General features: G+C 39.0%; 1 protein-coding gene across 2 annotated transcripts in view; it reads left to right on the forward strand.

The window, feature by feature from the left end:
* PDCD6IP (programmed cell death 6 interacting protein) overlaps positions 1–14708 on the forward strand; it is a 64202-nt gene that overhangs the window by 3261 nt on the left and 46233 nt on the right. For both annotated transcript variants that reach the window (XM_082411844.1, XM_082411843.1), the window contains exons 2-3: positions 11602–11656; positions 13149–13218. In XM_082411844.1, the coding sequence (XP_082267970.1) occupies positions 11602–11656; positions 13149–13218 (125 nt within the window). The remainder of the gene's footprint in view (positions 1–11601; positions 11657–13148; positions 13219–14708) is intronic.

Genomic DNA, 14708 nt, shown 5'->3' on the forward strand with positions numbered 1-14708 from the left:
CTGCAGCAAAGAGTAGCCCCCACTCGCCACAACTAGAGAAAGCCCACGTGCAGCAACAAAGACCCAACGCAGCCAAAAATAAATAAATAAAATTTTAAAAAAAAGAAAATATGAAAAAAATTTTTAACCTATGAATACTTAGCCATTCTTTAGAGTTAACGTACTTAAAAAAAATCTCCAATACAATTCTTATGTAGACATGAGTAGCATTCAGTGATGATTTTTTTTTTTTTAATATTTATTTATTTATTCATTTATTTATGGCTGTGTTGGGACTTCGTTTCTGTGCGAGGGCTTCCTCTAGTTGCGGCAAGCGGGGGCCACTCTTCATCGCGGTGCGCGGGCCTCTCACTATTGCGGCCTCTCTTGTTGCGGAGCACAGGCTCCAGACGCGCAGGCTCAGTAATTGTGGCTCACAGGCCCAGCCGCTCCGCGGCATGTGGGATCCTCCCAGACCAGGGCTCGAACCCATGTCCCCTGCATTGGCAGGCGGATTCTCAACCACTGCGCCACCAGGGAAGCCCCCAGTGATGATTTTTCATTAGTAGTATTAAAAAAGCATGGGTTGTGGTATAGTGTACACATGAATACATTAGGTTTGGTCTCAGCCCTTAAGGAGTGTGTAGTCTTCAGAGACTAGAAGATGAGAGAATAGTGAGTAGTGGTTCTGTGAAGTTTAAAACTTCATTCATTTGTTCATTCCTTTAGTCTTTTCCAAGGTGTAAATGTGAGAACTGTTCCTAGGTTCTAGGGCTGTTGAGGAGATAGTCTCTTTGAAACTGTATTTCTTTAGTCATCTGTATTATTCTCATATTAGCACATTCGTTCAACAACTACGCTTTTTTCACTTCTTGCTGTTCTAGGAGAGTTAGGGTAAACTAATAGATATTAGTATAGTCTATTAAATGGAGGTGTGTACAAAAGTACCTTTGGTATACATGATGTAAAAATCAAACAGTTGTGGGGTGGTCATCCAATCAAGCAGATTATCTTACTTTTAATAATTATATTGTGATAATTGTGTAAACTGAACATCAATTTACATATTTTAAATTTAATGAACTTTTAAATAAAATTTACAAAAAAGAGGGTTTAATCTAATTCGTAAAGAATAGAAGCTAGCTTGGTAAGTACTGATACACAGCTTTACATATAGGTACAGTGACTTGCCTTTTTATTGTTACTAACTTCTAGATGACCTATTAAAATTTCCTAAAATATACATTTATGAGTTATAATATTAAGAGTGAATGTCATCCTTTGTAAAGTGACTTTAACTACAAATTGATTAGGAGAGCCTTGGTAAATAATGAATTTTACACTAGGTGATCAGATGGGAACCCTGCTGGGTTTTTTGGGGGGGAGGGGGAAGCTCCAGATACCAGCTTCCATGTCTTTTGTTGTGATTAGTTTCTTTAGAGAGAAAGCTTCCAGTCTCCTTCCATGAAAAAGCCTGGTTGTCAGCTTTCTGAAATTTGGTCAGGGGGAATGGAAGTTGAGGATCTCAACAGTCATGTATGCAGTTTTTTATATTATCTGTTTTAGTTTTATATTATTTATGTTGCTGTGTTAGGGGTGAAGTCATCTGTGTGTGGTAGATCTCAAATTATCAGTGAGTTAAATTATGATTTTAGGGCTTCCCTCGTGGGTCAGTGGTTAAGAATCCGCCTGCCAGTGCAGGGGACATGGGTTCGATCCCCGGTCTGGGAAGATCCCACATGCTGTGGAGCAACTAAGCCCATGCACCACAACTACTGAGCCCGCACGCTGCAACTAGTGAACCCCATGTGCTCTAGGGCCCACGTGCCTCAATTACTGAGCCCACGTGCTGCAACTACTGAAGCCTGCATGCCTAGAGCCCAGTGCTCTGCAACAAGAGAGACCACTGCAGTGAGAAGCCTGTGCACCACAACGAAGAGTAGCCCCCACTTGTTGCAACTAGAGAAAGCCTGCGTGCAGCAGTGAAGACCCAACGCAGCCAAAAAATAAATTAAAAAAAAATTATGATTTTACTCCGTGTGAAAAGTTGGTGGATGGGTAGTTCTGGTAGCCTAGGGCTGGTGTAGTGTGGTTCTGTGAAGTTCATCAGGCTCAGGCTCTGGCTCCTCCAGTGATCTGCTCTGTAAAACCTAGAGTCCTTGCTCTCAAGGTCCAGATAGCAGTCATACCCAAGTTTTAGGAGGATGGAGGGGGGGAGAAAGGAGGCAGAGGGCTCAGCCTCCAGGATGTTTCCTGGAAACTGCCCCGGAATACCCTGCTCATACGTTATTGGCCATTATGTGTGTCCACATCTAATAGAAGGGTAGGATAGGTAAAGAAATTTTTAAAAAAAAATTTTTATCAGTATAGTCGCTTTACAGCGTTGTGTTAGTTTCTACTGTACAGCAAAGCGAATCAGCTATACGTATACATATATCCCCTCTTTTTTGGATTTCCTTCCCATTTAGGTCACCACAGAGCACTGAGTAGTTCCCTGTGCTATACAGTAGGTTCTCATTAGTTATCTATTTTGTACATAGTATCAATAGTGTATATATGTCAGTCCCCGTCTCCCAATTCATCCCCCTCCCCATATCCATATGTTTGTTCTCTATGTCTGTGTCTCTATTTCTGCTTTGCAAATAAGATCATCTATACCATTTTTTTAGATTGCACATATATGCGTTAATATATAATATTTGGTTTGCTCTTTCTGACTTACTTCACTCTGTATGACTAGCTCTAGGTCCATCCACGTCTCTACAGATGACCCAGTTTCGTTCCTTTTTATGGCTGAGTAGTATTCCAGTGTGTGTGTGTGTGTGTGTGTGTGTGTGTGTGTGTGTGTGTATATAATACCACATCTTCTTTATCCATTCCTCTGTTGATGGATATTTAGGTTGCTTCCATGTCCTGGCTATTGTAAATAATGCTGCAGTGAACATTGGGGTGCATGTGTCTTTTTTTTTTTTTTAATAAATTCATTTATTTTATTTTTCGCTGTGTTGGGTCTTTGTTGCTGTGCCCGGGCTTTCTCTAGTTGCGGCAAGCGGGGCTACTCTTCGTTGCAGTGCGTGGGCTTCTCATTGCGGTGGCTTCTCTTGTTGCAGAGCATGGGCTCTAGGCGTGCGGGCTCAGTAGTTGCGGCACACAGGCTTCAGTAGTTGTGACTTGTGGGCTCTAGAGCATAGGCTCAGTAGTTGTAGTGCATGGGCTTAGTTGCTCCATGGCATGTGGGATCTTCCCGGAGCAGGGCTCGAACCTGTGTACCCTGCATTGGCAGGTGGATTCTTAACCACTGTGCCACCAGGGAAGTCCCCGGTATATAGTATTCTTGTTGACATTTTTTAATAGTTTGTAATTTTAGTTTTCTTTAACTCAAGAGTCCTTTATATAGATTTTGTAAAATTTCTAAATAGATTTGTGTGTCACTTTTTTGTGGGTTAATATTTAGTTTGCTGCATTATGGTAGTATCTTTTTCATTTGTAAAATAAAGTTGATGGAATTAGTTTCATAATTTCTGAAATTTTATCCCAGCACTAGTGTTTTACAGATCAAGAAAGAAAATATTGCTCTTCCGTTTTACTTCTCAAGCTGTTGCTTACATTCTGATTGTTGCTTAAGATATTGAGATAATATTAGCCCTAATGACGTTGCTACAATTTGTTAATAAAATAGTGTGCGGAATATAAAGATATATAATACCTGACCCTTGGTCTCAAGGAGTATCTGTAGTAGCCAGACCTTAAATTGGCTCAGTAATTTTATTCTGCATAAATGAATGAACTTGAAAATTTAAAGGAAAATTTAAAATCTCTGCTTTTCTGTGTTCTGACTTTTCTAATGTTTAATAAATAAAATAGATTTCAGGACTTTCTTCATTCTTTGTAACCCTAGAGAGAATCTTCTCTCAGAATCTTCTGCACACAGGAGGTTTAAGCCACGCAGCTAGCTTTGTGGTAGAGTTAGACTAAGATCTTGACTTCTTGACTCCCTGATTATTTACTTTCTGCCATAATCTGCTGCAGTAGTGCTTCATTAGTGATTCTTCATGAGGTACATTGGGCAAAGAAAGAAGTGTGAAAATAAGGTTCAGGAGGCATCTGTTAACTGTGATCAGTATCTGGCCCAGCTCTCTTGTTTCTGTCTCTGGTTGGTGGGCTGGGAGTTGCCCAGCCCTCAGTACTGGCTGGAGCTGGATGGGTTACGTGAATTTGCGTTGCAGTATCACTTTGCCTAACGTGGATTGGTTGTTCTCCGTCTTCACACCTTCCCCCTAAAGAAAACTTTAAAACTAGAATTTCTAATGGGAATTTGTCCTGTACTTATCATTGGTATATTAAAAGAAATATATTCATTTCCTTTTTATTTCCCCGTGAGATTTTAAACGTTGAGTTCTTAGATATGTGGTCTAAAGTGGTTGAGTTTTATGAAATACTGGAGAACATGTAAAATACTTATGAATAGTTGTAAAATAAGAATCTGTAGCTACCGTTTTTCCAACATGTGCAGTGTGTCCAGGCAGTATTTTAAGCTTTGAGTATATATTGTATTATTTGTCCTTCATGCTTAAATTAAATGAGGTTTTGCCCTCACTTTAGGAAGGGTTTAGAGAGGTTGAGTAACTTGCATGCAGTCACACAGCTAAGAGTTGGTGGAGTTGGGATTCAAACTCAGAGTTGTCTGACTTACCTTTTTATGTTTAGGATTTTATAGTTAATTAATTTTTTTTTTTTTTACTTATTTTTAAAATAAAATCTTTAACGGTACAAATTCTTCTTTTTTTTTTTTTGCTACACCAGTACTCTGGTGTAGCATACTGGCTTTCCCTCTCCCCACTTGTGGAAAACTTGCAGCCTAGGTCTAATTTTTTTTTTTTTAAATGAAATCATTTGGGCTACCTCAGTAATTCTTTTTTTTTTTTTTAATTTTTATTTATTTATTTATTTATTTATGGCTGTGTTGGGTCTTCATTTCTGTGCAAGGGCTTTCTCCAGTTGCGGCAAGCGGGGGCCACTCTTCATCGCGGTGCGCGGGCCTCTCACCATCGCGGCCTCTCTTGTTGCGGAGCATAGGCTCCAGACACGCAGGCTCAGTAATTGTGGCTCATGGGCCTAGCCGCTCCGCGGCATGCGGGATCCTCCCAGACCAGGGCTCAAACCCGTGTCCCCTGCATTGGCAGGCAGACTCTCAACCACTGCGCCACCAGGGAAGCCCCTAGGTCTAATTTGTTAGAGGTATACGCTGGGATAGAATCTGCTGATTGAGTAAAGCATATTTAAATGATAAAGAGAGGGTTGTGGTAGATTCTCTTGTTCTGCTCTTGTTCCCTCTCTATAGAGCTTTGATAGCTGAGAATTAGGCTGAACTATGAGGGGTCGTATGTGGTGGAATTATATTGAAAGAATAACTTACTGTACTTCGTACTGTAGGAACAGCATTTTCCCTGTGGTACCTGCAGTTAGCAATGGCTATTTTCTTTTGAAAAGCATTAGTTGGTCTCTTTGTTGGAGTTTACTCCATATTATGAAGTCAGATATTATTGATTTCCAATGATTGTTGTACAGTACTTCTATTTCATTTTTTCATACTTATATTTCATATTATATAACCTGTCTTAAGACAGCTATTTTACTTTGAAGATTCCATTGAGTATCCTCTAGTCATTTAAATGTAGGCTATACATGCACTGCTACCCCACATAAGTTTTGAGAGTTGACCCCAAAAGCTTTGGAATAAATAGGGTAGGTATAAAATTTTAGTACATTCTATTGAGCGTTTCTTTTTTGCCTGATTCACTTGCAGAGCAAGTAGCTTCATCTCCTCCTCCTTCCTTCCTTGCTGTCTGTAGAGCAGGGGTCGGCAAACTAAGGCCTGCCCAGCTGCCTGTTTTCGTATGGTCCAGGGCACCACTCTAGCGTTGTGAGCCTTGGGGAGCTAGCTGGGGTGCTCCCCTCTGCCCCATCCTCCCCTTTATTCCAAGTGTTTGCCTCTCTGGCCAGTAGCCATGCCTCACTGCTGCCAGGGCTTGCTCAAGCGCCCTACACGCTGGGTTTTCTGCTTGGCAGTGGCTTGGCGGTGAATGGTGTAATCTCACACCGGGACTTGGTGACGCAGCACATTGCCCTCTCTCCTGCCAGCTGTACCAGCCGCCCAAGTTGAGATGGCTGGACTCTCTGGCAGGAGAGAAGGGCGTGCCGATATTTGAGTGTCACTGGGGCAGAGAGTGAAACGGACTGTATTAGCCACTACTCACCTCCCTCCCCTGGGCTTCTTGCCACCAGACTGGATCCTCTTCCCTCGGAGAACGTCTCCAGCTAATGGCAATTAGGTAACTGTGTACTTAGTGTACCCACCATCTGAGATGGCCCAACCCAGGTAAAAAGCGCACAGGGCAGGGCAGGAGTTTTTTCTCGTGTTATAACAAGTACCTACATTTTATCCTTAATTTTGCCTTTTTTTTGGCAAAGCCTAGAATAGCCCTCTTCAGAAAAAGTGTGCCAGTCCCTGCTCTATAGCCCTGTCGGCCTCCTTGCACATTGTTGCCTCAGGGTCTTGGTACTTGCTAGTCTCTCCTTATGGACACGTTTTTTGGTAGCTCTTGTTTATTCCCAAAACAGAGAATCTCAGGTGTTACTTTTCAGAGATTAAAAAAAGTTGCTTTTTAAAAACTTTGTATTTTACTGATTCATTTGTTTGGAGCTAGCAATGAAACTGAGCAAATAGACCCAGTTTCTGTTACAATCCTTTGAGAGAAAAGACATTAAACAAAGTCCTGCAAATAAACATATTACCAACTGTGGTAAGTTCTGTGAAGGAAAAATTCAGGGGCCTAAGATTATAAATGGAGAGGGGAACTAATTTAGAAAAGGAGTGAGATTGAGTGGCTCTGTCATTTCTGCCACCACCGTGGATCATCTGTTTACTGGATTACTGCAATAGCTTCCTGACTTGTCTCTACTTCTGCCCTGGCACACCTGCGAGTCAGTTTTCTACATAGCAGCCAGGGTAACTCTGTGAAAATGGATTAGCTCGTGTTACTCTTGTCCAAACCCTCTGGATGGTTCCTCCTCTTACTCTGTAGTAGAAGCCAAAAGTCTTACAAGTTGTGCTCAAGGCATCATTACTTCCTTGATTTAATCTCCCACTATTTTCTCCAGTGCTCGCTCTCTGGCCATATGCCTCCTTATCATGGCAGAGATCTTTTCAGGCATACTCTGGTCTCAGCTTTTTGGCACTTGCTCTTCCCTTGACTGGTAATGCTTTTCCCTCACATCCCATCACTTCCTTCATGCCCTCTCTATTATTCATGATTGTTTAAAAAAAATTATTTATTTTATTTATTCACTTTTGGCTGCCTTGGGTCTTCGTTGCTGTGCATGGGCTTTCTCCAGTTGTGGTGAGCGGGGGCTACTCTTCGTTGCGGTGCGCGGGCTTCTCATTGTGGTGGCTTGTCTTGTTGTGGAGCGCGGGCTGTAGGCGCACGGGCTTCAGTAGTTGTGGCACGTGGGCTCAGTAGTTGTGGCTCGTGGGCTCTAGAGTGCAGGCTCAGTAGTTGTGACACATGGGCTTAGTTGCTCCGCGGCATGTGGGATCTTCCCGGACCGAGGCTTGAACCCGTGTCCCCTGCATTGGCAGGTGGATTCTTAACCACTGTGCCACCAGGGAAGCCCCCATGATGTTTTAAAATTTTTTATTTTTTACTTTTATGTAGTCAAATGACCATGTTATCTGAAAAAACTACAGCCTTCTCACCTCACCCCATACACATACCTTGTCTCTCTCACTTCTTTAAGTGCCATTGCACTTAGCACTATCTACTTTACTACATTTTTACTTTATCTTGTTTTGTCTCCCCCTCAAAAAGTAAGCTTTACAAGGGTGCAAATTTTTAAATGCTTATGTTCTGCTGAATTCCTATGTCCTAGAACTGTGTTTGGTGCATAGTAAACCTGTAGTTTATGTTTGTTGAATGAGTGAATGAATGAGGACAAGAAAAATGGGAAATTGTGATGGGAAAATTTCCAGGTATGGGGGAAAAAAATGGGTGAAGGCCCTTAGCCAGGAGAGAGCATAGAATTTTAGTGCATAGAATGTGTAGTGAATATTCTGAGTTGAGGCTGGAGAGTTGAATGATGAATTATGTCAAAAGTTTTGGATGTAATTATAAGTATAATGGGAATCCAAGAATACTCTCGTACATAACCAGAGTACAGCTTTCAAAATAAGGAAATTAACATTGATTGAATATTACCATTTAATCTACAAAACTCATTCAGATTTTGCTGATTTTCCCAGTAATGTTGTTTACAGGTCCAGGATCTAATCCCAGATCTTGCATTGCATTTAATTGCCTTTTTAGTCTCCTTCAGTCTGGAATAGTTCCTCAGTTTTTCCTTGTCGTTCACGATGTTGGCATTTTTGAAGAGTACAGGCTACTTACTTTGTAGAATGTCCCTTAATAAGGGCTTGCTTCATATTTTCTTGTGTCTTATGCATTTTGGGGCTCTAGTACCACCCCAGTGATGCTGTGTTCTTTTTAGTGCATATTAGGAAAAACACGAGGTTGATTTGTCCCATCGCTGATAATGTTTAACTTTTATCACTTTGTTAAGATGCTGTCTGCCAGATTTTTTGGCCTTACAATTAATAAGTTATACTAATTAGTATTTTGTGGGGAGGTACTTTGAGACTTTGTAATATCCTGTTTCCATCAAACTTTCGTGTTTTAGCTTCCATTAATGATTTTACCTGAATCAGATATTATATTATGAAAGATGCCAAATGGTGACTTTTCTCACTTCATCGTTTCTTCTAGATTTATTAGTTGGCATTGTACAATAGGGTAGAGCTTTCCCTATTCACCTGTTTGTTTTGTTTACTTTAGAATGGTGTTCTTATTTTCCTCAATGGGTTATGATTTGTTACTTATTTGAATTATTCTGGACTTGGCTAGTAGGAGCTGCTTAAAGCTAGTTCCTGTGTTCTTCTGACATATCCTCATTATTTTTTGAGTCCTTAACTTCCTAGCATAGCTAGTTGTTTTAGGCTTGGCGCTTGAATTTTCTCAGTTGCAACCATGGAGCCAGCAATTTCTCTAAGGACTGGCTCCGTTTAATGCATAGTATTATTTATCTGGCCTCTAGGTGTGCTTATTGCTACTTAGGTATTATTGCTTCTAGGACCTCTCAGCATATACACTTAGGAAATACACACACACACATTTATACCTCTTTTTGTATCTGTATTACATTGTATTAAAAAATGAGTTCACACTGTTACCTCCAGTTCCAATCCAAAGCCAGCGTTTCTTCTAGCTGTCCACCTTCCCATGTTTGTAACTCCTTTCTCTGGTAGTAAGAAGCCTGACTCCCATTATCTTCATTGTATTTGCCTAATTGCTCAATTCTTCCTCTGTGTAACCAAACCTGTGGCCATGGCAGACCCAAACTTGATCTCTGACATGTTGCTCCCACCCCTCTGGAAAACTTGGCCTCAGAAATAACAATTGCAAAGAACCGTGGTGATGGGGGTGCAGGAGCAGGGAGGTGATAAGGAAAGGAAGACAGATTACAGGCCAGTTAGAAAGCTTGGCCTTGGACACCCCCCCAACCCCCTGGCTAGCTCAGAGGTCAGCCTGATAGGGGAAGACTGCCTCATGTTTGATAATCATTCTGGCTGCTGTGTGGAGAACACATTGAAGAGAATGAGAAAGGAGAAGAGGAGACAGGGCGATTGGCTAGGGAACTTTTGGATTAGTTTACTTTCAAGGGAGAGTGGAAGTGTTGACTGTGTAGCAGTGGTGATGGACAGGAGAGGACATACCCAAATCATATGGGAAAGTTGGTAAACCTGTTTTTAATTAGTAGTTTACCAGAGGTGTTAATCTGCCCAATGGATATAAAGTTATCTTAATAAGAAATAGTATTTTTTTTTTTAAACTCATTTGCGTTTTTTTTAAAAAATTAATTAATTAATTAATTTATTTTTGGCTGTGTTGGGTCTTCGTTTCTGTGTGAGGGCTTTCTCTAGTTGCGGCAAGCGGGGGCCACTCTTCATCGCGGTGCGCGGGCCTCTCACTGTCGCGGCCTCTCTTGTTGCAGAGCACAGGCTCCAGACGCGCAGGCTCAGTAGTTGTGGCTCACGGGCCTAGCTGCTCCGCAGCATGTGGGATCCTCCGAAGCCAGGGCTCGAACCCGTGTCCCCTGCATTAGCAGGCAGACTCTCAACCACTGCGCCACCAGGGAAGCCCCAGAAATAGTATTTTAAGATATACATTGGTTACCTAGGCAGATATTAGTTTGCTTTTAGCCAATAATAGTTAAGTATTTTTCTTTGGTGGTAAGAGTTTTTTGTTGACAGTTTTTTCATTGCATGCATTTTAGATACAGGTTTACACATTAAAAGACTGCGTGGAACTTCCCTGGTGGCACAGTGGATAAGGTGCTGCGCTCCCAATGCAGGGGGCCTGGGTTCGATCCCTGGTCAGGGAACTAGATCCCACATGCATGCCGCAACTAAGACCCGGTGCAACCAAATAAATAAATTAAAAAAAAAAAAAGACTACGTTAATTAACTTTAAAATGGCTGATTGAAATCTGATTTGTGGGCCATTCAAAGTTAGCACGCATAATTTTAGTATACTCCAGTTGTATTTACATAAATGTGTGTAATATTTAGCTTTGGTAATTTTAAATTTTGACCGGTTTTTATATTTAATTAATTAATTAATTATTTTTTATGGTTCTTTTTTTTCTTTCTGTTTTATTGAGATATAATTGGCACATAGCACTGTATAAGTTTAAGGTGTACAGCATAATGATTTGACTTATATGCATCATGAAATGATGACCACAATAAGTTTAGTGAGTATCCATCATCTCATATAGATACAATATTAAAGAAATAGAAAAAAAATTTCTTTTCCTTGTGATGAGAACTCTTAGGATTTACTCTCTTAACTTTCATATAGAACGCACAGCAGTGTTCATTATATTTATCATGTTGTACTTGACAATCCCTAGTACTTACTTGTCTTGTAACTGGAAGTTTGTACCTTTTGACTGCTTTCATCCAGTTCCCAGTCACCTCAGCCCCCCACCTCTGGTAACCACACATCTGATCTCTGTTTCTATGTTTTGTTTGTTTGTTTGTTTTTGGAATACAATTGACCTACAACACTATGTTAGTTTCTGTCACACAACATAGTGATTTGATATTTTGGTACATTTCAAAATAATCACCACAAGTCTAGATGCCATCTATCACCATACAAAGATATTACATAATTATTGACCATATTCCCCACATTGTACATTCCATATTCGTAACTCATTTATTTTGCAACAGGACATTTATACCTCTTAATCTCCTATGCAGTAAGGAAAAGACAGCCTCTTCAATAAATGGTGTTGGGAAAACTGGACTACTTTCTCACACCATGCACAAAAATAAATTCAAAATGGATTAAAGACTTTTAAATGTAAGACTTGAAACCATAAAACTTATACAAGAAGACATAGTATGCTGTTTGACATGAGTCTTCGTAATATTTTTTTGAATATGTCTCCTCAGTCAAGGGAAACAAAAACAAAAATAAACAAATATGCTCTGTTTTTTAGATACTATGATCAGGTCTGTTCCATTGAACCCAAATTCCCATTTTCTGAAAACCAGGTAAGTCATTAATTTTAATTTGTTTTTAAAGTTATATGATAATGGTAAATCACTCATTTCCTCCTTCCCATGGTATTTTATTAAAATAAATGGTGCCTCTTCACTATCCCTAGGTTTTTATGAGACTTTTAAAATACAAATTAGAAACTTTTAAGCCCATTGTAAAGAGTATCTTGGAAATTCTATTCATGCCATTCCTCAGTCACTTCTGGGCTCATTTAGTGCATTGGACTGCATTTTTTTTCTTGTAGTTTTTAATCAATAGACTCTTTTGACTAATATAATCTGTGGTGCCCTTTCCTTTGGTTTTTACAGAATAAAGAAGGAAACTGTATGATTCAGGAAGTACTAATCTCATTTTATGTGCTTTAAAAATTATTTGCACAAGTTATATTTGCATATGAATTTGCAAATACTATGATTAGATGTTACACTATAAGAATGTCAATCTTACTTTCTCTTAAAGGCTAGATATTGAAAATGCTGATGATTTCTTACAGTTTTATTTGGGAGACTTGTTGAAAGTTTTTAATTTGTGTGGCATTTCTAAATTTTTAAATAGTTTATACAAAATACTTTAAACATTCTTGTACTGAAGTTTTTACAAGTCAAATAATATGGTAAGATTTGCTTTAAAATACTCCAGGAGAAAAAGTATGTGTGTATTGGGGTTGGGGTTGGGAAGTGAGGGTAGATGAACCAAGAAGGGCAAAAGGCTAAAACTGCTGATGGGTGTATGGGAGTTCCTTGTGTTATTCTCTCTAGTTTTGTGTGTACTGAAAATTTCTCTAATCTAGAATTGAAAAATTTTGTATTGGATTGCAATACATAATTTAAAAGAGGCTAAGTTCTTTTTAACCTTCGTGTGTGGAATATTTTAGAGTAGAGTGAGATGCAGTTTTTAATTAAGTAAACTTTTTATTCGTGTATAACATACATACATAAAAGTGAACAGTATTATGTGTATAGCTTGAATCTTCAGAAAGTGAATATGTGTGTATAACCACCACCCAAATCAAGAAATAAAACATTGTCTCATTTTATCCTGGAAAGGTAACCATTCTCCTACTTTTGTCATCATGGAATAGTTTTAAATTTTATATTCTGGGAAACCTGTAGAGCTTACTTTGTTGCCTTTACTTCTCTTGGCTTATTTGATGATCATTATTAAGTATCTGTTCTGTTCAAGCCATTGTGTGTTTGTAAAGATGAGTAAGATTGTGTTTTCTGAAGAAGACAGTACGTATTCAGTTACTGAGGCAGAATGACCATTTGAAATATCCTAGTGCCAGTATCTTACTTTCAAAAAAGAAAATTTTATGGTCCACAAAAAGGAAAAGGAATTGGTTGGTTAGAGAAGATAGTATTTTAGATGGGTTGAAGCTTTTGTCCTTTTCTTCACTGTGGATTTTTCTTTGAAAGAGACTTAATATTTAATGAGATCCAGGAAGGTAACATGAATTTCTTTTCTTTTTTTTCTCTTTTTATCAAGATCTGCTTGACATTTACCTGGAAGGATGCTTTTGATAAAGGTTCACTTTTTGGAGGATCTGTAAAATTGGGTATGTAATTTTTAAATAAAAAATGATAGGAAATTTGTTCTAAATACTTTGTATTGTTTTAGGTTTCTAAAATTGCTCTCCTAAAGACTCTTTGTAAATAATAAAAATTTTTATGTTTTCTTTTTAACTTCAACTTTTAATGAAATTTCCGAATATTTGTAGAGAGCCTACACCTTGCCAGGCACTGTCCTAGTTTTAAAAATGAATAAGATAGTTGTACTCAGTCAGGTTGGGAAGGTAGCTATCATTCTAAAATATTGTGGAGAGTATATTAGTCTGTGAACAAACTTACGGGAGCATAGATGGGGAAGTAGTTAATTCTGCCTGTTTGAATGCAAGTGATGTTTGAGTGAGGCCTTGAAGGATGAATTTGGTTTTTCCAGGTAGAAAATAACATTACAGGTAGAATATTATAACTGAAAATCACAAGGCTTTTTGATCTACCAGCTCATCATGTGAACCTTTTTGTGTGTTAACTTTCTCCTCTGTGAAGTGGGGAATAGTACTGTGAAGTACTGTTTATTTCATTGGGTTCTTCTGTGGATTAAATGAGTGTAAAGTCCTTAGAACAAGGCTCAATAACTATTAGCTACAATCAATAATATGAGTATTATATTACATATGAAATACATATATATAATGTGTATGCATCATAGAATATATACTATATAATATTATATAACAATGTCATATAGTATGTTACTATATGTAGTACATATTGATATAATTATTGTTAAGGCTTGAAACCTTAGGTGAACTGGGGATTATGGAGGGTGAAGACATTGGAGAGTAGATTGTGAAGAGCTGCAAGTGTACCGTGAATTTGTGCTCTTCCCTCTTTTATGTTTATAGCTTATTCCACCCGGGCACTGTGGAAGGGGCTTTACACATATTATCTTACTAAATTCCTTCTCAGCCCAATGAGGAAAGGCACTGTTATCACCAGTTGCACAAACTGGTTTAGAAAGATTAAGTGACTTTCTAAGATCATATGGCAAAGACTTAATGAAGCCAGATATAACTCCAGAAAGCCTAAGTCCAGAGACTAGAGAGAAACAGACCAGTTAGACTGGTGAGAGATGAAGAGATTTGACTAGGTGTAGTGTATGTGGGTCAAGGAAGGGATGGGTTTGCGAGAGGGTTCAGAGATGAAACTGATGGATCTGCTGGCTGGCTGTCAGAAGAAAGAGTAGGAGTTGATGTTTGACTCTAAGGTTTGTAACTTGGTTTGACCTGTGGCTAATTATTCCTTTCAATGGACAGGTTGAGTTTGACTTTTCTGTGTTATATCTGGGTAGAAGTTTCTCTTTGGCATTTAGAAATAATATATTTAAAGCTCAAAAGAGGTCGAGATGTAGATTTGGGAACAATTTTCATTAAATGATAATAAATTTACCTCCTCTGTTAGATTGTAGATTGGGAAAAATATGAAAGCCAAGCTAGGGAATACAACGTTCAGGGGAACGAGAAGAAGAGGTTCCTGGGAATGA

Source organism: Balaenoptera physalus, assembly GCF_965194825.1.
Source record: "Balaenoptera physalus genome assembly, chromosome: 11".
Classification (NCBI taxonomy): Eukaryota; Metazoa; Chordata; class Mammalia; order Artiodactyla; family Balaenopteridae; genus Balaenoptera; species Balaenoptera physalus.